This window comes from Rhinopithecus roxellana, chromosome 1 (assembly GCF_007565055.1).
Source record: "Rhinopithecus roxellana isolate Shanxi Qingling chromosome 1, ASM756505v1, whole genome shotgun sequence".
In the NCBI taxonomy this organism is placed as follows: Eukaryota; Metazoa; Chordata; class Mammalia; order Primates; family Cercopithecidae; genus Rhinopithecus; species Rhinopithecus roxellana.
Window position 1 is genome coordinate 177943230 of NC_044549.1, and position 22501 is coordinate 177965730.

General features: G+C 46.1%; 1 protein-coding gene across 6 annotated transcripts in view; it reads left to right on the top strand.

Moving 5' to 3' along the window:
- Positions 1-22501, top strand: part of COLQ (collagen like tail subunit of asymmetric acetylcholinesterase) — a 78192-nt gene that overhangs the window by 15201 nt on the left and 40490 nt on the right. For 5 of the 6 annotated variants that reach the window (XR_004058299.1, XM_010356058.2, XM_030933625.1 and 2 more), the window contains exons 2-3: positions 17860-17972; positions 19200-19301. Coding sequence is in view for 5 of the 6 variants with exons in the window: in XM_010356058.2 (XP_010354360.1) it covers positions 17860-17972; positions 19200-19301 (215 nt within the window). In the remaining variant the exon portion in view is untranslated. The remainder of the gene's footprint in view (positions 1-17859; positions 17973-19199; positions 19302-22501) is intronic. The other variant, XM_030933632.1, reaches the window with a different exon arrangement.

Here is a 22501-nt window from a genome sequence, read left to right on the forward strand (position 1 = left end):
TGTGCCTGTAGTCCCAGTTACTCAGGAGACTGATGCAGGAGGATCACTTGAATCTGGGAGTTCTGGGCTATAGTGCACTATGGTGATGGGATATCCACACCAAGTTTGGCATCGCTACAGTGTCCTTCCAGGAGCGAGATGTCACACTGCTCTGGGAGGGGTGAACCCGCTCAGGTTAGAAACAGCAGGTCACAACTCCTGTGCTGATCATTAGTGGAATTATGCCTGCGCTCCAGCCTGGGCAGTGATGAGATGCCGTCTCTTAAACAGAAATACTGTGAAGAAACCGAGAGGGAGTACCATGTGTATAACAGAATGTTACACGTAACCCTTTGAGTAAAAGGGGGAAAATATTATACCTACCTGTTTGCTTGTATGTGCATAAAATAGTCCCAGAAGTATACATGGAAAACTAAGTAATGATCGATAATAAATAATTGGAACTGGGTAGCTGAGGGAGAGGGGTGGGAGAAAGAATTTTAATGTATACTTGTTTATATGTTTTGAATTTTGAATCACATGCATGTATTACCTATTCTAAACAATTAAACAAAACACTATCTGTACGTACAAAGTACCACCTTTCATCTGGAGCACAGGATGGGATTTTTTGTCTTTAAAAGTCCTTAGATCCAAAGCAGCAAGGAAAATTGAGATCTCAGAGAGTTTCCAGATTGGTAGAATCACAGGATTATAGTGCTACAAAAAGCCTAAGGTTTATCTTGCCAACTTGCTCAGTTGATAAGTGCTAGTGCTCAACTGAGTCCAGAGGGATCAGCCCTAGGTTCCCCAATTTCTAGAATCTAAGAGTTTTAGTGACTTTGAGACCAATGGGTAGAGATGCCAGTCTGTGCCAGTGGGCAGCCATGGGGCTCCCAGGAACCCAACCTCCCTCCTCCCCACCTGTTGTGGACCCTTGAATAATAGATCCTGGAGGTGGGGTGGGGGTGCTACAGGGATGGATCTGGGGAAAGGAATAAGTGAGCCAGGTGGTTTTGAATTACAAGTGCCTATAGAGCTGAACTGTCACCATGGAAAAATGAAGCCATGGAAACATAGCGGCTGGAAGCACCGGGTCTTTCCACGCAGTCACAGTTGTCAGCAGGTGTTGGAAATAACCCACCCTTTGGACTTGATGCAGCTGGAAGCTTTTGTCTCTGACCTATGTATGGCCAGATCTCCCGAATAATTCTACAAACTTGTCCTCCCCTGTCAAGCCCTGGCAGAAGATTTAATAGCACCGGCTGATTTATGTTGGCCGCTGTAATCAAATTCAGAATCAAGGCGCAGCCAGCCATGGAGAGGTTTCTTTATGTTCCCTTGGCTCCTAATAACATTGTCTCCTCCTTCCTCTCTACTTACCACATGCCATTTGGTCAGATTAGAACTTGAACTCAAAAAGCAGATGGCTTTCTTTAGATAAGGTCCAAAATAATTCCCTGGTCAGGGGAAAGGGGGATGGATTTGTTTTCTTGACTCTATGTGTGCAAAGGAGGTATTTTTGATATATGACTTATATAAAATAATGACCTGATATGAGATGACTGATTTTCTTTCATCCTCATAGTGAGAGTAGACTTTTCCTCCTCAAGACATCTCTGTGGGTTAGGGGTGGGAGACAGAAGAGAATAACCTTCTTATATTGTTTGCAGTGATTCAACAACCTGCTCAAGGCCTCTCGATGAGCGGCTTTGGGTCCCTCCAGGAGGCGCTGGTGCCTTAGCTCTGTGCAGCTCCAGGGGCCCCCTAGACGTTTGCTAACAAGGGAGTTGGGCTGACCTGCTCCCAGCCCTAATCCTTGTGAACATATCTTCTGGTTCTCTGTTGCCTACCTAAAATTTTTAAATTATATTCTTTTTAAAATGAGGAACAATTTCAAACATTCAGAGAAAGTAAAAGATAATTGTTCAGGGAACACCAATATGTCCACTGTTTGGGGCTGAGTTGTGTCTACCCCAAATTCATGTTGAAGCCCTAATGATACCCAGTACCTTAGAATGTGACTGTATTTGTTTTTGTTTTTGGTTTTGTTTGTTTTTTGAAACTGAGTCTCGCTCTGTTGCCCAGGCTGGAGTGCAGTGGTGCGATCTCAGCTCACTGCAACTTTCACTTCCCGGGTTCAAACGATTCTCCTGCCTCAGCCTCCCGAGTAGCTTGGATTACAGGCATCCACCATCACACCTGGCTAATTTTTGTATTTTTTAGTAGAGAAGGGGTTTCACCATGTTGGCCAGGCTGGTCTCCATCTCCTGACCTCAAGTGATCTACCTGCCTCGGCCTCCCAAAGTGCTGGGATTATAGGCGTGAGCCACCATGCCCAGCCAGAATATGACTGTATTTGGAGATGAGATCTTTATAAAAGTGATTAAGATCAGGCCATTAGAGTGGGCATTAATCCAACTTGACTGGTGTTCTTATAAGAAGAGGAAATCTGAACACACAAAGAGACACGAGGGATGCGGGCAGAAGAGAGGCCATGTGAGGACATGACAAGCAGGTGGCCATGCCCAAGCCAAGGAGAGAGGCCTCAGGAGAAAACAAACATGCCACACCTGGGTTTTGGCCTTCCAGCCTCAAGACCTATGAGAAACAAGTCTCTGTTGTTTAAACCATTCAGTCTGTCGTACTTTGTTACCTCAGCCCTAGAAAACGAATCATGTACTGCATCGATTCTGCACTGGCTATCATTTTGCTGTGATTACTCTATCATATATCTGTTTATTCATCTTTTTATTGATGGACTTCAAGTTAGTTGCAGATTTGTCAGCCACTTTGGAGAATAGAATAGGGGAAGTAAACCCATGTTTGATTGAAGACCACCAGCACACCTGATTGAACCCTGTCTGTGTTTGGGATAAGCAGAGATTATTTTACTCATGGGAGTTTACAAACCAGGAAACTGAAACCCAGAGATGAACAATCATTGGGTTTGATTAGAAAGACGTGATTCTGGGCATTGGTAAGTGGTTCCAACCTTAGCTGGCTGAGGCACCACTTCTGACTCCTTTGGGTGCCATTTGTTCTGAGGTTTCCTGCTCATTCTCTCTAGGTGGTGGTGGCGGTGGAAGATCTCCACTGTGTGCTGGTAACTGTTGTGTTTGACCTTGGGTGCATCCCTTAATCTCCCTGAGCCTTACCTGAAAATGAGGATGACAGTACTAATATGTACCTTGTGGGGCTGTTGCGGGGATCAAAGGATTGAATGGGGAACATCAAGGAATGTCTCGCATTGTTGGTACCTCACTACTGGGTTAGGGCAATGCTATCTGCTATAACAGGTAAGCATTTTAGTGGCTTATCCTAATCAAAATTTATTTTTTGCTCACCTAACAGTCCAGTGTCCCTGGTTGGGGCCAGTGCACCTCCATTCTGGCATTCAGGGGTGCAGGCCCTTTCCATCCCATGGCTCCACTGTCCCTCAGGAATTGAGTCTGTGTACCCAGGCAGAATCATTGGCAAGAATAATGAAATGCCCCCACCTCTCTAAACTGCAGGGGGCTGGAAAATGCAGCTACTTCACAGGGATCACTCTGGCCTATGGAAGAGGGAGCACACATTTTGGGGGGAATGTTAGCCTTTTCCACACAGCCCCAACTCCGAGGAGGTCCTCTGATGGGAAATCAGTGGCTGGGAGTTAGTAGAGGAGGCAGCCAGCTAGCCCGGGAAACTGTCCCACCAGACCAGAGCAGTGAAGGACAGGAGGAAGGTTGGAAGTGGTTGGGAACCAGTGAGCCATCACCAAGGGTCAGGGTCAGATGACCACAGGAGGGCACTTCCTCCTAGGGCTGTGTGCAAGGTGCCTTTGGAGCTCTGACTCCAATTCTGTACTAGCTATGTGGTCCAGATCAAGTGACTTAGCTTCTCCAAGAGTCATTTTCTAGTCTGTAAAATGGGGATAATCAGCTGTGAGGGTTAAATGCAATAATGCCTGGGAAATGCTGAGCCTGGGTCATTGTCATTTCGTGATGTGGGTTTTGCCAAACAAGAGTCTGCAAGTATGCAGCGCAGGCAATGCTCCTTCCTCTCATCTCAGGAAGGATGATACTAACAAGTCATGGCCCTCTTTCCTCAGAGTCTTTCTTAACACAGCATTCTAGGAAACCTGTATTAATCAGTGCAAGTTAGGCTGGGCATGGTGACTCACACCTGTAATCTTGGCAGTTTGGGAGGCCAAGGTGGGCAGATCACAGGAGGCCAGGAGTTCAAGACCAGCCTCGGCAGTATGGTGTGACCCCGTCTCTACTAAAAATGCAAAGAATAGCCAGGCATGGTGTTTTTCCTGTAATTCTGGATACTCCAGAGGCTGAGGCACTAGAATCTCTTGAACCCAGGAGGTGGAGGTTACAGTGAGCCAGGATTGCGCTGTGGCACTGCAGCCTGGGTGACAGAGGGAGACTTTGTTTGAAAAAAAAAAATATAAAAGGCTGGGCACAGTGGCTCATGTCTGTAATCCCAGCACTTTGAGAGGCTGAGGTGGGTGGATAACCTGAGGTCATGAGTTCAAGACCAGCCTGGCCAACATGGTGAAACCTTGTCTCTACTAAAAATACAAAAAGTTAGCCAGGTGTGGTGGCAGGTGCCTGTAATCCCAGCTACTCAGGAGGCTGAGGCAGGAGAATCGCTTGAATCCAAGAGGCAGAGGTTGCAGTGAACCAAGATCATGTCATTGCACTCCAGCCTAAGCAACAAGAGCAAAACTCCATCTCAAAAAAAAAAAAAAAAAAAAAAAAAAAAAAAAAAAATCAGTGCAAGTTAGCAGATGAGATGAAGACTCTTTGTCCCCTAGAGGTTAGTCTTTTACAAGACTCTCCTGAGTAAACAAAACCATTGGATCTAGAGGTGAGATTAAAGAAAAAATTATTCTGACACTGGTTAAAATGGTAAGGAAGACTTTATCCAAGACTATTGCAATAGGTTTAAAGACTATTGTAATAGGACACAGAGATCAACCTTAGCTCCATTACAAGGACAAGTGGGGATTTATAGCCAAAAAGCAGGTTGGGTGGGTCAGTGGATTAAAAACTACTAAGAGGAGACATCATGATAGGGGGATTTTGACTGAACCAACTTAACAGGATTCTTGCTGAAGGCAGACCAGGATGATCAGTTCTCAAGGGTGGGGGATTCTGTCTGAACTGACTTATCAAGATTCTGGCTGTAACTGGACTCTGCAAGGATGGACACGGAAGCCCACGTTCAAGGCCTAGTCAAGAAGAGGGCTCAGGGGAACCTGACCAAAGCTTGGCCAAGGAGGGAATGGTTGTCGGTGGGAAGGTAGAACTTAGGTCCTCCTACCTATTTCTCTGTCTACCAGGGTTTTGGGATGGGACAGCAGACGTGAAGTGCTCCAGGGCTGGTGGGAGCCTTGGCACTGCCCCAAACAGGTAGATGTCTTTGCCTTTGGGTCCCTGGGAAGAGTGTGGGAGTTATCTATGCTGCACAGGCTCTCTGTGCGGTAGTGGTGTGAGACACAGAGTGAGGAGCATGCAAAGCAGAATCAACTTTGGCCCCATCAGCAGGGAACAGGCCTGTGTGTGGCAGCAGCAGGGACAGGAGTGCCTGGAATAGCTCCCAGGGATGTCGTATTCCAGAAGAGGTCTCTAGCCTGGCTGATAAATCCCAGAGCTGTAATTAAGACAAAATACTGTGAATGTGACACCTGCTGACAGCTGCAGGAAGGCCCCGGAAACTTGTATTGTGAATTCAATTTTGCAGGCAGCTCTGCTATGGTGAACTGGTGCCAGGCTAAGGCACCTGAGGGAACTTGAGGGCAAAGATTGCTCACTAAGGGGGAAGAGGGGAGATCCTTCACCCCTGTCTGGGAACCATCGATATCTCAGGAATCACAGACCGTGGTAGATGCCAAAGTTGGGAAGGGGTTAGAGCTCATCTGGTCCAAGGCTTTCATTGTACATCTAGAAAAATCCAGACCCACAGGGGAAATGGGTTGACTTAGGTCACACAGTGAGTTAGTGCCAGGGCTAAAGACCAGGGCTCTTAATCCCGGGCTGGCACACTTGGCTGGAGAGCAGTTAAAAGTAGTTGAACATATATCCATAAATTTGACTTAAATTCAATGGTACGTGCTTGGGAAGACAGAGACAATGCCAGAGGATGAGACAAAGTTATAGACAGAGACCCAGAGACAGAGAGAGTAAGACAGAGACAGAAAAGAGAGTGGCAGAAGGAGAGAAACACAGAGAAGAGGCAGAAGATATTCGTGAGCCTGAACCATTAGGTTCAAATAGAGATTCAACACCTGCTGAGTTGGACAGGACCCCAGCGATCATCTAGTCCAGCTACTTTTGTTTTTACAATAATGAAACAAAGCACAGCTGAGTGGTTTACATATGTCAACCTTTTTAGAAAAAGTTTGATGCCATGTGGTTAAAAAAAAAAAAAAGTGCTTTTGGTATGAAAAGTGGCAAAACTTCCATCTCCAAAGGTTTGTGAAATGAAATTTGAAAAATGAAGAGCTGTAAGAATATGACTCAGAATAGAGAAAGTTGGGAAAATGTGATGCAGATATTTCTGCAACTCTCTAGGACTCAGGACTGAGGACTCCCTGAACTTATTGCTACTTTCTCTGAGGTCTTAGACCCAGTTTCTGAGAAGGACAAAGGGGAATTCCCCAGAGAAGGAACACAGCCTAAGCCTCACCTCCCACTCCTCCCATCTTGACACAGCAAATCTCTGCTTTCAAGTATCAGCTCAAATACCACCTCTTCCAGGAATCCTTCCTTGATATCTCACTTGGACCCTCTCCCCCTCAACTGTTACCCATTTCTTCCTTCTATAAAGCCCTTCAGGCATCCCTGCCCTATGTTGGCCAGTCTTCTTTTTTAGCCTTATACAACAGTTATCCAAGAATATGTCGATAAGAGAGCCCTTATTCTGTGCCAGGAATTCCAAAAGCTGTAGCTCTAATTCTCACAACAAACTATTAAAGTCGGCTTTGCACGCCCACTTTACAAGTAAGAAAGCTTAGACTCCAAAAGAATGAATAACTTCCTCAAGGTCACTCAGCTACTAAGTGGCAAAACCAGGACTAAAGCCCAACTTGGATGACTCCAGGGCCAGTACTCTTCCCATGAAACTGAACAACACATTCCAAGGGCAGGAACTGTGTCTAGTCATTGTATCTTCCACAATTTGGTACTTACTGTGTTTCTGAATGAATAAAACAGTAAATGAATGAATGAATGAACGTAAGTGTCCTTTCTTTCGAAGTTTATAGTGTAGGGCTTGGCAAACTACAGCCTGTGGGCCAAATCCAGCCTGCCTCCTATTTTTATATAAACTTTTATAAAACATGGCCACACTCATTCCTTTATGTATTGTCAATGGCTGCTTTCCTGTACAATGGCAAAGTGAGGTTGTAACAGAGACTATGTGACCCACAAAGCCTAAATATTTACTGTGTGGCCCTTTATAGCAAAACTTTGCTGACTCCTGCCATAGCTTATGGTCTTTACTAAGCTGATTAAAACAACACTGCTTATTGCTAAGTAGTATAATAATAATCTTGTCTTTTATAATCTAAAATATTTTGTGTCCATGCTTGTGCACTGGGTGTGCCTATAAAGAACCAGATAGATTTAAATGTGTAACTGGTATATGCCACCTTACTATTTTATAGGCAGGCTTCATCCAAAAAGACTTGCCCACATGTCCTCTGGAAATCTATATATTTTGTTTATTTGTGGTTTCGTTGTTGTTGTTGTTGTTGTTGTTGTTGTTTTAGTTACATTTAGCTTTGTCAGCAACACTTTGGCCCAGATGGGATGAGAGCTGAGACCCCTGGCCGTGAAGGTCTTCCCTGAAGCAGAGGAGGGCAGGCTCCCTTTGGACAGTCTCGGTGGGGGTTGACTTTGAGGCTTACCAGAGCAGTATTGACAAGGCGGTTTTTGAGCCAAATGAAAAGCAGCCTGTTTGACTGACTGCTCTCCATTTCCTCTTGGCTTGCAGGGGCTAAGTATCCCCAGGCTCCCAACCTTATGTCCTCCCCTGGGCTGAAGGCACTCTTGTACTCCAGGCCTCCCCTACAGCAGTGTTCATGGGCAGCTGGAGCAGGGCTGCCTACCCATTGCTGCTCCCAGGAGCTGGCCCCAGACCCCTGGCATCTGGGGCAGAAACAACATCAAAGCAGGGATTGGCCAACTCCCACCCCTAATGCCAAACAGGCCAGGCACTGGGAGCACTCGGAGGCGTGACGAATCTCAGCCTGTCTCCGGCTAGTGTTCCCTGGCCAGTCCGCTTTGGGCCTTGCCTCACAATGACGGGCTCATCATTCAGCCTCGCTCATCTGCTCATCATTTCAGGACTGCTCTGTTACTCAGGCAGGCTGCTTGGGTGAGTTGTGTGTGCATGTGTGTGTGCACGCGGATGCACATGCACTGTTTTGGAAAAAAGACTCTTGGAAAGCAGACTGTACTAGGAGGTTTCAGTAGCCTTTAAATTTTTTTCCTTTAAGTTTTTTTTTTTTTTTCTTTCACAGGGCTGTTTCTCATTGTGAAAGCCTTTAAATTTTAAACTGCTCAGCTAGTGTTGAAATTGCAATGCAAAGGCGTTTCACAGTAGAGTTGGTGGGGACCTAGTGTACTTGCTCACGGGTGTGTGCACTTGTCTGTGTCCCTCTTGTGACCTTGACTTCAGGCTGGCCGGCTGGCAGCTGGTACCTTGGCTTGGAAGTAAAATTGTATTCTGTGGTCTGGGCCCCCGCCGGCGTTGGGTGGCTGAGACAGTCTCCATCACTCTTGAGTGGACTGCCTTGGGTAATGTGGCTCAGAGGCACAGCCACCAAACCACCAAATTGTTCTTTGCAGGCTGCATCCTTGCCTGCTCGGGGGCATACAGCAGAAGGCAAACTCTACCATGTTCTTTCAGAGAAGTTCAAATTATGTGCAACTTTTAGGATCAGAATTTGTTTCTCAAGGTTTGTTGTGGGGATTGAAGGAAAATTGTAGGGTGCAGCCTTCTCTGGAACAAGTAAATCGGGGGGAATTTTGGGCAAATTGTATTCAGTTAATGTAAGAACTTTACTGTAGCTGAGACCCAACTCACTACAATAAAGTCACAGCACTCCAAGATGTCATAAAGCATGTACCCTTGGCCTTCTCTCTTCTCTTGGGTCTCCCTCTCTCATGCAAGTTCCCACAGGCAGGGAAAGGCCCCAAAGGAGGAGGAGGAAGTAAAAAGCTGACTAGTCCACCAACTAGACAGGCAGGTGCGGAACAGTTATGTGACTGCACTTGTAATTCTCCCAACCTGCTGAGGCAGGATGCTTATGTCAGTTCTTTCCTTTGGCAGTTTCTAATGACACATTTGTTGGGTTGAGGGGGTGGGAGGGAAGGCTACTTGATGGAAAAACAGAAGGCAGAAATGGAAAATGCTGTTTCCAGTAACCTATTGTGGGGCTGGCCTTGCAAGAGGGGAGATGAAGATGGACACAGTGGTGGTTCTGGTGTTATACTTATCTTAAAAAGGGACTAAAGGAGGCCAGGTGCAGTGGCTCACGCCTGTAATCCCAACACTTTAAGAGGCTGAGGCAGGTGGATCACCTGAGGTCAGGAGTTCGAGACCAGCCTGGCCAACATGACAAAACCCTGTGTCTACTAAAAATACAAAAATTAGCCAGGCATGGTGGCGCACGCCTATAATCCCAGCTACTCAGGAGACTGAGGTACGAGAGTGGCTTCAACTCGGGAGGCGGAGGTTTCAGTGGGCTGAGAACACACCACTGCACTCCAGCCTGAGCAACACTGTGAGACTTTGTCTCAAAAAAAAAAAAAAAAAAAAAAAAAAAAAAAAAGACTAAAGGACTTTGGAGATGATTTGGACAAAACTCCTTGTGGTACAGATGAGGAAACTAAGTTTCAGATTGAGTAAGTGAGTTCTACTGGCTCACATGGCCACTTGCACCCGGACTTAACACTCTTTGATTCAAATCCATGTCTTTCCAAGAGTAAATTGGAGAGAATCTCTTTCCAAAGATGTGCCTCAGTTTCTTGAAATGAAACAGGAGAAAGTCTGCTTTTCAAGAACGGGTATTGAGTCCAAAGGGTAAAATCAGCATCATCAACAGCAAAAGCCCCAAACACTTGCCCAAAGCCTGCATTAAACAGTTACCCAGAATTTGGCAATGCACTGGCCACATACAACATGACCTTGATGTCTTTAAGTTGGGGCATGAGGTCCTGAAGTTCCGTGATGGTTGACGTTTCCAAGGCAGCTGCCTGGTGCTGAGCCACGTGCTGCACCCGGGTTTCTGCAGGCTCCACGGAGGTACGCACAGGATTGCTTTCAATACAAGAGCCTTCTGGGGCTTTTCCAGACTGGACCCTGAGCTCAGACACAGTTCTACAGAGATGGTCCATGATAGAGACCCACAGGCCACTCGGATGACACCAAAATAGACATGTGAAGTCCTGGCTTAGTTGACTGGGAGGGAGGAGGGAGGGGGAAGCTGCTCCCTACACGTCCACCTGATGGAAATATTCTGAGCAGGAATGAGCTGTAAATAAACTAGGCTCCTAAAAACAAACAGCTCCAGGGAGTCGGGGAGGGCAGAAATAGATGGCCTTCCCTGCTGGGAAGAAAGTGGGTCAAGGGGGAAAGGGTGAGGGGAATGGGATGGGGGAGCTGAACAATGCAGAGGCCTCATCCAGAAATGCAGCTGATAATTTGTGGTCACTGAAGAGGTCTCCAGTTTCCAGGAAGAAAGGAGAGAAGTGATTGCTTTAAATGATACAAGGTCCTTCATCAGTGGAAGCCACACAGGGTGCTGGGTGAAGGAAGGCACTGGAGGCCATATATGGTCTGGAAAAATAATGGTGATGAATGCATATTAGCAGTGTGGGCCTGCCAGCTTACCAGGTGCTTTTGGAACACCACAGCCTCAGCCTTTAGCTGTGTGCTGAGGCAAAAGAGAAGCAAAGGAGAAACTGTAGCCAGGGGACCTTAAAAACATTCTGGGATTGGTGTGAACCTGCCAGCCTCCTCCACCCTATAACTGAAGCTGCCCACTCCTAGCAACTCAACACTCTAGGAAACTTGGAGAAGCTTAAAGAGGAATACATTGGTATTAATGTCAAGTTCTGGAACAATGTATCCATATTATTTTACCGCTGAGAAAAGTAGCCCATGGCTGCTGGAGCTGCCCTGACCCTCAGAGCTCACCATGGTGTTTTGCAACACGGAAGCGATGTCACAGAACACCAACATCAGACAGGGTCACCCTGTGACCTTGATGGATTGAGACGAAAATAAGAATCACTCAATCACAACTTAACATAGATGAAAACAGGACTATCGGCCGGGCGCGGTGGCTCAAGCCTGTAATCCCAGCACTTTGGGAGGCCGAGACGGGCGGATCACGAGGTCAGGAGATTGAGACCATCCTGGCTAACACTGTGAAACCCCGTCTCTACTAAAAAATACAAAAAACTAGCCGGGCGAGGTGGCGGGCACCTGTAGTCCCAGCTACTCGGGAGGCTGAGGCAGGAGAATGGCGTGAACCCGGGAGGCAGAGCTTGCAGTGAGCTGAGATCCGGCCACTGCACTCCAGCCTGGGCGACAGAGTGAGACTCCGTCTCAAAAAAAAAAAAAAAAAAAAAAAAAAGAAAACAGGACTATCATCCAACCACAAAAATGACTAAACATTCTCCTGTCCTTGCTAATATGAGTGATTACTGCTGTTTAAAAAACCAATCACAGCTTTAGTCTTGCTCCACTCTCTTCTTCTAGATATGAATTAAGATACTCAATTATAGAATGACTCTTTCTTCCTGATGGCATCCAATTCAGAGTGAAGCCACACTTCGTTTCCTCATAGTCTCCGCTCAATCACCTAGCAAAAGCCCAACCCTAGGATCAGTCCTTCCCAGCATCCTCTAACTGAGATGCCCCACGGTTCCTTCTCATGTGTGTTCTCCCCCTTTGCAGTGAGTCAGTAACCAGCTTGGTTCCCTGAAGCCTTTGCTTGGAGGTCACTGATGCTTTAGCCCCAAGTTGTTATGGGACTTGTAGCTCCAAACCTTCATTTCTACCACATGCAGTCGTGGTGTAGAGCTCAAGAGGAAGGGCTCTGGAACCAGACTGCCTGGCTCTGTCACTTACTAGCTATATGACTTCAGACAAATTGCTTTAACCTCTTTGCCTCAGTTAATGGATCTGTAAAATGGAGATGATGATAACAAAAGTAGTACCTAGCTTTTAGGGTTGCTGTGAGGATTAGGTGAATTTATATGTGTGAATCACTTAAATGGTGCCTTGCATGTGGTGTCTGTCATTATTAATTCAGCAGATGTTTGTGGAGTGTCTAGTGTATGCGAGATACAGTGCTAGACGCTGGGGATAAAAACTGGCTCCTGCTCTCCCAGAAAGCACAGTTTGGTCAGAGGGATACAAGGAAATAGTTTTTCCCCTTGGAGAAAACCTAGCATAGGGGTAAACCCAGAGAAAAACATAGCAGGGCCACTCAATCTTGGCCTGGAAAGTCAAGGAAAGCTTCCTGTTAGAGGCAACACCTGAACACTTCTTGATGGACTGCTTATGGGAGGGCAGAGAGTGGGGTATAAGCAGCAGGCCTCTGGGCTCTGCAAGCCTTTCCAACTACAGATGCCATTTAGGTACTTTCTGCTTCCCACAAGGCCTGGCCCAGTGCCTGGCAGAGTGTGCTCAAATGAATAAATGTCTAACACTCATAAACTAGTGCCTGCTGTGACTTTTCTTTCTCAAACTCTGACCATTGTTGCCCCAGGTCCCCTGCAACTTCAAAACCACCCTTGAGTCTCTCTGCTCTTTCCCTCCTGCAACACAGTCCCCAGTTTCTCTGCATCAGTCCCTCCCTTCCTTTCCCATGCCCTGCTGTATGCTCCCATTCTCCAAGACTGTCTTCCGCACACCTGCACCTTCCCAGTGTTCTCCGGCACCATTTTGATCCTGTTACTCCTTTACCCTGCACCTGCCGTGGCTTCCTACGACTTTCCGATTAAAGCTTAAACCCAGCCGGGTGCGGTGGCTGACGTCTGTAATCCCAGCACTTTGGGAGGCCAAGGTGGGCGGATCACGAGGTCAGGAGATCGAGACCATCCTGGCTAACATGGTGAAACCCTGTCTCTATTAAAAATACAAAAAATTATCCGGGCGCGGTGGCGGGCGCCTGTAGTCCCAGCCACTCAGGAGGCTGAGGCAGGAGAATGGCGTGAACCTAGGAGGCCAAGTTTGCAGTGAGCCGAGATCGCACCACTGCACTCCAGCCTGGGCGATAGAGCAAGACTCCGTCTCAAAAAAAAAAAAAAAAAAAAACACAAAAACTTAAACCCCTTTGTGGGGTATCCAAAACGGAATGATCTAGCCCCAAATTAACTTTCCAGCTTTCCCTGCATCCTGACCCCAACACCCACTGTTCCTCCTCTTCATTAGGCGACCACCTTAAAGCGTCTTGCCTCTGTGCTGTGTTTAATGTTTTTTGTTTGTTTGTTTGTTTGTTTTTTTGAGATGGAGTTTCACTCTTGGCTGGGCTGGAGTGCAATGGCACAATCTCAGCTCACTGCAACCTCTGCCTCCCAAGTTCAAGCGATTCTCCTGCCTCAGCCTCCCGAGTAGCTGGGATTACAAGCATGTGCCACCACACCCAGCAAATTTTTGTATTTTTAGTAGAGATGGGGTTTCGCCATTTGGTCAGGCTGTTCTTGAACTCCTGACCTTAAGTGATCTGCCCACCTCGGCCTCCCAAAGTGTTGGGATTACAGGCGTGAGCCACTATGCCTGGCCTGTTTGACATATTTTGGAGCGCCTGTCTGCCTTGCCTTCTTCAGGAGAAACTCCTCCCACAGCCTCTGTTGAGCTGGTGACAGACCCTGAGATCCTGCTAACGACTGGATCTGAGCCGGTCCAGGGCAGAATCTGCTCAGCTCCCCCCATGACCTGTCATCTGGGGGCAAACAGATTCCCTGTGGTGGATGTTTGAACTAAGACCCACAAAGGGATGTTCCAGACAAAACAGATGGGGGAGGTAAAAGAGGTGAGGCAAGACTGGGTCAGCTGTCATGGGAAGATGGGCGTGAAAACGCCAAAGAAGATGGAATGGATCAGATGCACAGAAAGAAGCATAGAAGGGGAGATAGGGGACAGGGGATGGAGGAAGTTGAGAGAAATACCAGGACAGTGTCATGCTCCATTGACTCACTGGCTCCAGCTCTTTCTGACAGTTGTTAACTTTATGATAAATCTCCTTTTTCCCCAGAGGCCATGTGGGTGAAGCTCTGCTTCTCACAATCCAAGTAGCCCTGAATGGAACACGGTCTCTCTCCTGCCATTCCTCCCGCTCCCCAGGGAGTCTCCCTTCCTTCCATCATCCACCTCCCCAGCTGGCCCTTCAAGGCCTAGCTCAAGTACCCGTGACTTCCCCAGATATTTTTGTGGTCTGGAAGACTTCCTGTCTGAATTCTCCTTGCTCTTCCAGAATTAGCATGAGTGCCAACTTTCCCAAAAGATGGCCAGGTCCATCCCAGCTGGTGGCTACCTGTTGTTCCTGTTTTTCTGAATTCCTTCAATCCCTCGTTAACTTGTATGACCTAGAGTGGATGCTGCTTTGGTGTTGGGTGCTGGGTTCTATGGAACTTTTTGTGACCAAGCTAAGCACCAAGCATTAGATAGGCCAACAGTTTTCATTGGAGCAGTTTTGGAAATTTTCAAGGTATTTTTGGTTGTTTCAAAGGCTGGGATGGGTAGCACCACTGTGTTTGTTGAGCCGGGTCAGGAGTGAAAGCTGTCTTGCAAAGGGTGAGACAGAATTTTCCCACATCCTACATGACTTTGAAATGTCCCAAGGAACATTCATACCTATATATAATTACCTCATTCTGTAACTGAATTATCTTTTACACAGCATTTTTAAAGCACTGTTGTAATATAAATTGAGTTTTCTAAGACTACAATTACAGAGTAATGGTTGTGCTTTGTCTAGTCGGGAATTTTACCCAGTGTTGTTTATTATTTCAGAAAATCACATCACATGGTGGACACATTCCTTGTAGCATGGGAGTTGCCAGTACCATAATCTGTATTTGAGCTGTTGCATTCACTGTGATTTCACATAAGTGCAAGCATCAAACTACAGCATTATGTATTCTAATATTGTTGTGTCTGACCACTTATAATCAAAATGTTTACTTTTATATCATAAGTCACTTTTTTTTTGTTTCTTTCTTTCTTTTATTTTTTGAGATGGAGTCTCGCTCTGTTGCCGGGTTGGAGTACAGTGGTGCAATCTTAGCTCACTGCAACCTCCACCTCCCAGGTTCAAGCAATTCTCCTGCCTCAGCCTCCTGAGTAGCTAGGACTACAGGCGCATGCCACCATACTCAGCTAATTTTTGTATTTTTAGTAGAGATGGGGTTTCACCATGTTGACCAGGATGGTCTCGATCTCTTGACCTCATGATCTGCCCGCCTTGGCCTCCCAAAGTACTGGGATTACAGGCATGAGCCACCACGCCTGGCCCATAAATCACTTTCTTATATTTTTCTTTTATGTAGAATTAAGAGCACGATATTGATTTTTTAAATCGTGTGTCAGTGTGCTGTATTATTTATGAATTTCATTTCTGGATAATAAAGGTGTCTTTACACAATATTTCCCATAAAAGGTCGCATTGGGCCTGAGAGGGCTGAGGGCCTTTGGCACAGGCCAGTGGAATGCTCCATCATCAAGGGTGCTAGAGAGTGTGTGTGCACAGAGCCACCATTCCTGTGGACACCGCACGACCTGGCGATTTCTGGGGAGCACTCAGCACTTGTCTAGTGTCTGAGGCAGGTCCTGGAGCACAAGGTGGAGATGGTTGGCAGATGCTGGCCCCTGGGAGATAAGACAGAAAACTGGATTCAGGACTGAGAGCATGTGGTGGTCAACCTGGCGCGCATGTTCTGTGAGGTCAGAGGTATCATGAAGGGGTGGAAGTGAAGGTACATCGTGACACCAAAACTGAGAACTGAAAAACCATAGCTTTGGGTGATTATGGATATTGCTACTATGAACATTTTAGTACATGCATTTTGGCGAAAACACACCCACTTTTTTTTAAGGGCCATTTCAAGAGAAATTTTTACTTGTTGGTATAAAAATAAAACTATAACCATTCAAGCTGGCTCTTAACTAAAAAGTTTATCTTGAAACATTTGCAGTAACTCCCACTGGATTCATTAGGTAGGGACACAAATCAGGGCTGTCTCAGCGCAAACACCAGAGAACACATATATGGTCCTGGCCAATGCACATCATTCAGATATACTGGGGAGGAGATTCAAGCTTGGAGTCAGAACCTGAAATTTTAAAGATCACTTGCAATCATGATTCCAGATACACCCACTTTTCTATTGGTAAAAACCTAGGAGTGAAATTGCTAGACTAAAGTGTATGTCTGTGTTCAGCTTTAATAGAAGATAACAAGCAATTTTCCAAAGAGGTTGCATCGGTTTACATTCTGGCCAGCTAATGTGTGATAGTTGTGGTTGTTCCACATCCTTGCCACATTTCTTATGTTCTGTCCTTTTCATTTTAGCCATTCTGGTGGATGTGTAGTTGTATCAACCCAATGAACATCAGCAATGTTCAGCAGAATGGATGAGCAGGTTGTGATATAGTCACTCAGTGGGACTCTATTCAGCAGTAACAATGATAAACAACAACCTAGATGATTCCCATAGACAACATGTTAAGAGAGAGAAAGCAAAGACAAGAGTTCATATTGTATGATTCCATTTACATAAAGTGCAATATCAGTCAAAATGAATCTCTGGTGTTAGAATTCAGGATGGGAAGGGGTGCAGAGATTAGAGCTTGAAGGAGCTTCTGGGTGCTGGGGGATGCTGTTTGTTGACCTGGGTGCTGGTTTCTAGGATTCGTCCACCTTGTGGAGATTTATTGGGCTGTAACTTATTGATCTGTGTACTTTTTGTAAGGCATACTTCAACATTGAACATTTACTAACATTGAACATGGATGAGACTTTTTGTAAAAATAAAGCTACAAAGGTTCAGAGCCCTCCCTTCATTTCCTGACACTGTGGATTAGGCTACCCATATACTGAGACATTAAACCATAATTCTCCAGTGACATGAGTGACACGTGAATGTGTTTGTAAAGTCTAGAGTCAATATATGTGTTTTAAATCATGAGTGTGGGTGTCCTGTAAGTAATGCTACCACCAGCCTGGCTGCCTCCCTGTCTGAACAATTTCCTTCTGAGTACAATATTAAAGTCATTAGCAAGCACTTTCTTCTCCTCAACTACTGAGGGCATATGATGAGTCTGTTTGAACTTTGCATTTCCTGCTACATCTACAAAGTAACAAGTCAGTATCCGAGGAAGGAGAAATGAACCTTATAATGGTCACAGTTTCCAGACAAGTTATCTGCTTCTTTATGAACCATCTTAATCCAGCAAAGGCAAGGGCAAGGGCATAATTGCTATGTCAAGTAGCCGACAGGAGTGGCTAGTTCAAGTTGAGATGTACTGTAAGTGTAAAATACACACTGGATTTTGAAAGAATTAGTATGAAAAAGGAATGTAAACTATCTCATTAGTTAACTTTCTAATATTAAATATATGTTAAAATGATAATATTTGGGTTTTGTTGGGTTAAAGTATATTATTAAAATTAATTTCACTTTTTTCTTTTTACCTTCTTGAAAGGAAAAAAATGTGACTACTAGACAATTTAAAATTACATCCAACAGGCTAGAAATTAGATTTGGAAGTCTGGGGTGGCAGGATGGGTCTTCCCTGGGCACGGTGGGTGTGACAGAGGCCCCAGCACTGACCACATGCTAACGAGCAGCAGTTTTCTCTGAACAGCCCTCCCTGGCCTGGATCAGAAGAAGCGTAGTGGCCACAAAGCATGCTGCCTGCTGACGCCCCCTCCACCACCACTGTTCCCACCACCATTCTTCAGAGGTGGCCGAAGTCCGGTGAGTACTTTGGGATTTATGAGAGGAAAAAAAAAGTGCAGGTACTACTCATTTGCACACCACACAGCCCCGCCTGCCTGCCCCACTCCACCTGAGCTGCCTCCGGAATCTTTTGTGACAGCCTTAACTCTCCACGGTCACCCAGAGGTTGAGCCCTGGAATGGACATTTTACAGTTCCTGGGGTGTGTGCATTCTCCAAATATCTTAAATAAATGATGGAGGGAGGGAGATTCTTCTCAGCAGGAATTGGATTTGGCAAAGTTTCTCATCTTCTCAAAAACCACGAGGTGAATTTATAATATAACTTCCTGGGTTCCCATCAGCTGCTCAAATATGGAATTTCCCCTTCTGTTTTTCTTCTCCCCAAGTGTTTATGAAATTCCATTCTGCAGCCCGTGTCTAACACAGACCATTTCCATGAGGTGACTCAGGAAATAGTTCTCCTGTAGCCACACTGAGGTGTGAGAGGGAGCAGAATTTGGAAAGAAAGGACAAGGTGAGGAAAAGAGCAAGATTCGGGAAACTGGCCTAGAAGGCAACAGCCAGGGCATTCTGGGAACTTGGGATTCTCAGCTCTTTCCCAACGCTGTTTCTCCTGTGCTGTCCAGTTCAGGAGCCACTAGCCATATGTAGCTATCTGGCACTTGCAATGTGGCTAGTTCAAGTTGAGATGTACTGTAAGTGTAAAATACACACTGGATTTTGAAAGAATTAGTATGAAAAAGGAATGTAAACTATCTCATTAGTTAACTTTCTAATATTAAATATATGTTAAAATGATAATATTTGGGTTTTGTTGGGTTAAATAAAGTATATTATTAAAATTAATTTCACTTTTTTCTTTTTACCTTCTTGAAAGGAAAAAAATGTGACTACTAGACAATTTAAAATTACAATGTTGCTCTTATCGGTGGCTCATGTTAGTTATGTTTCCACTGGACGGTGCCAACCTAGACATTGGATAGAGGCCCCTGAAATGAGCTTCCTAACTCTATCCAAAGTGGCTGCGAGGTGTCTGTAATTCACACAAGCCAGGTTTGTTTCAAGAGCAGATGAGAGAACAGAAACTGGTAGCCCAAGATGTCATCTTCTTGGGGCAGTCATTGGGGTGTCAGGGAACTGCCAGGCTTAGAGACCTGAACCCAGAGCAGGTCTGTGTCCAGGATGGTGACCCTTCCTATGTCCCCTACGCCTGACCTTTAACTCTGTGTTGCTTTGTACTGAAGCTTCTCTCCCCAGACATGAAGAATCTCATCCTGGAACTGGAGACCTCGCAGTCCCCGTGCATGCAAGGCTCACTAGGCTCCCCTGGGCCTCCCGGCCCCCAGGTTGGTGCACTCTACCGGACCCCTCTTGCTGTCTTCTGTTTAGAGCAGGAAAGCCCATTGCACAGAGCCTCTTAGTGTCTGCTCCTTCTCATGTGATACAAAGCTGTTTTTCCTTCTCTCGCTAACTTCCTGCTCCAAAGCCACATGGATAGAACACTGGCTCTTTGCTGGGTAAATTCTGACCTCCCGGCCTTGATTTCCTCATCTATCCAATGGGGATAATAATTGTCCCTACAGTACTGAATTTTGGGGGAATCAAATGAGGATGCCACCTCTGTGGATATGGTTTTTATTAGTTACAATCAGACAAACACTTGATGACGGTGCCCCTTATGTAACCATTGACCCCTCCTGTGGACCAGAGCTGCCTGCGTTCAGCACAGGGAAGTGGGGGTGCAGAGGAGATTGTTTCCTGCCTCACTGGGCCCCCAGGTGTTGCTACCAAGTAGCCCACCCCTGCCCACCAAAGCTAAAGGGGAGAGTGAGAAATAGGCAAAATGCTGGAGAAAGGATTTCTAGACAAACAAGAGTACCTTCCAGAAACCCCACCCCACAGACTCCTGGCCCCTCTGGCCTGCCTCCAAGAGGGTGCTCCATCGGTAAGGGACAGCTGGGCCTGAGCCTTCCATGGGGAGGAGAAAGAGGGTGTAAGGAGCAGTTAGTTCCCCAAGTGCTTTCCCATGCAGAAGGCATAAAAATGACATCACCCACCTGGGTAAACCCTCGTGTGGCTTCCAGACATTTGAAGGCTCACCTGGATTACAAAGCTCCACAAGAGGGGACTCCAGCCTGTATCTCCTACATCACTTCCTACCTCCATTGTCTCCTTGACTCAGCCACAGTGACCATCTCTCAGGTTCTCAAACACTCTAAACTTGCTTTAGCCACAGGGCCTTTGCACTTGTGGTTGCTGCTGTTTGGAATGTTTTTCTTTCTGGTTTTGATCATGGCAGCTCCTGTTGGCCACTCAGTACTCAGCTTCCATGCCACCTTCCATGCCACTTAGAAGTGCCTTCTACCACCCACTCAACCACTTAGTCTAAAGTAGTCTCCTGCCCGCACCCACCACCACAATCACTCTCTGCCACAATGACCTATTTTAATTCTCTGCATGATTTTCTCATCCCATTATGATTTTCTTATTTGTTTTTCTGTTCCTGGTCTCCCCTCTGTAAAACGTAAGCTCAATGGCAGGGGTTGGCAAACTATATCTGTGGATCAAATCCTGCAGCAAAGTTTCAATAAAACGTTGAAGTTTTATTGTCTGTGGCTGCTTTTGCACGACAAAGGCAGAGTTGAGTAGTTGTGACAGAGACCAAATGTGACCCACAAAGCCTAAGATACTGACAATGTAACCTTCTAAAGAAAACATGTGTCAAGCCTTGGTCTGTGGGAACAGAGACATTGTCCATCTCGCTCACTATTGTATTGCCCATCTACAACAGTGCACGGGGTCGAGATAGGTTCTCCATAATTACTTGTTGGATACAAGAAAGAAAACAGGACTTTGAACCCAGAGTTGGCCAGAGGCTGACACAGAGAAGCTGGGAAGCCTGCAGAAAAGCAAGATGAGAATCCTTGGAGGTGCATTTCTATCTTCCCACCTTCAGCCAGTCTACTCTAACAGGTCTCAGGCATGCTAGAACCCATGGAATATAGAAAAGAAAAGGGGGACTTTCTGCTGACCTCAGGACAGTGGCTCTCTGGTCACACACATCTGTAACTTCGTGCAATCCCCTTTGAAGCACCTGGAGGCTGTGTTGTCCAACTGCAGGGTCCTGTGTAGCCACCTTCATGTCCTTAGAACACAGTGTGGATGCTGTCCCTACTCAAAGTGAGGTCTGTGAACCAGCAACATTGGTATCATATGGGAGCTGGTTAGAAATGCAGAATCTCATCCCCCGACAAATTCATTCTATCAGAATCTGCATTCTAACAAGATACCGCCCCTCCACCAAGTGAACGGAGTGAGTCATCTGCACATTAAAGTTGGAGAGGCAATGAGCTAGTGTACAATGACCTTGTGAAATAGTTCTAGTCCACTTCAAGAAACAGAAAGGACTAAGGCTTGGAAGAATCAAGAGAATGGAATGAAAACCCCCCTCTTCCCTATCCAAAAATAGAAGGTGAAGAAACCAAAGATAGTGGTTCTCAAATTATCTACACATTACAATTCCCTGGGGGAGCTTCAAAAATTACTGATGCTTGTTCCTCCTCCCCTGAGATTGGTATTTATTATTATTATCATTATTATTATTAGAGAGAGGGTCTCACTGTGCCACCTAGGTTAGAGTGCAGTGACTAGATCGCAGCTAACTGCAGCCTCCACTTCCCAGGCTTAAGTGAGCTTCCTACATCAGCCTCCCACAGGAGGTGGGACCACAGGTGCACATGCCATCATGCCTGGCTAATTTCTTAATATTTTGTAGAGACAAGGTCTCACCACATTGACCAGGTTGGTCTCAAACTCCTGGGCTCAAGCAATCCTCCCACATTGGCCTCCCACAGTGCTGAGATTATAGGCATAAGCCACCCCACCCAGCCTGAGGTTGTTATTTAATTGGGCTGGGTTGGGGCCTGGGCTTTGGGATTTTTCAAACATCTCCAGAGAATTGTAATATGCTGATAGACTTGGGAACCACTGGCTGAGGGGAGCTCTTGTTATTTGGCCAAGTTTTGTAGAAATCATATTTCAGGGAGGGAGGTTCCAAGATGGCTGAATAGAAACAGCTCCAGTCTACAGCTCCCAGCATGAGTGATGCAGAAGATGGGTGATTTCTGCATTTCCAGCTGAGTTTTGAAGAGAGTAGTGGTTCTCCCAGCATGGAGTTTGAGATCTGAGAACGGACAGACTGCCTCCTCAAGTGGATCCCTGACCCCCGAGTAGCCTAACTGGGAGACACCTCCCAGTAGGGGCTGACTGACACCTCATACAGCTGGGTGCCCCTCTGAAACGAAGCTTCCAGAGGAAGGATCAAGCAGCAACATTTGCCATTCTGCAATATTTGCTATTCTGCAGCCTCTGCTGGTGATACCCAGGCAAACAGGATCTGGAGTGGACCTCCAGCAAACTCCAACAGACCTGCAGCTGAGGGTCCTGACTGTTAGAAGGAAAACTAACAAACAGAAAGGACATCCACACCAAAATCCCATCTGTACATCACCATCATCAAAGACCAAAGGTAGATAAAACCACAAAG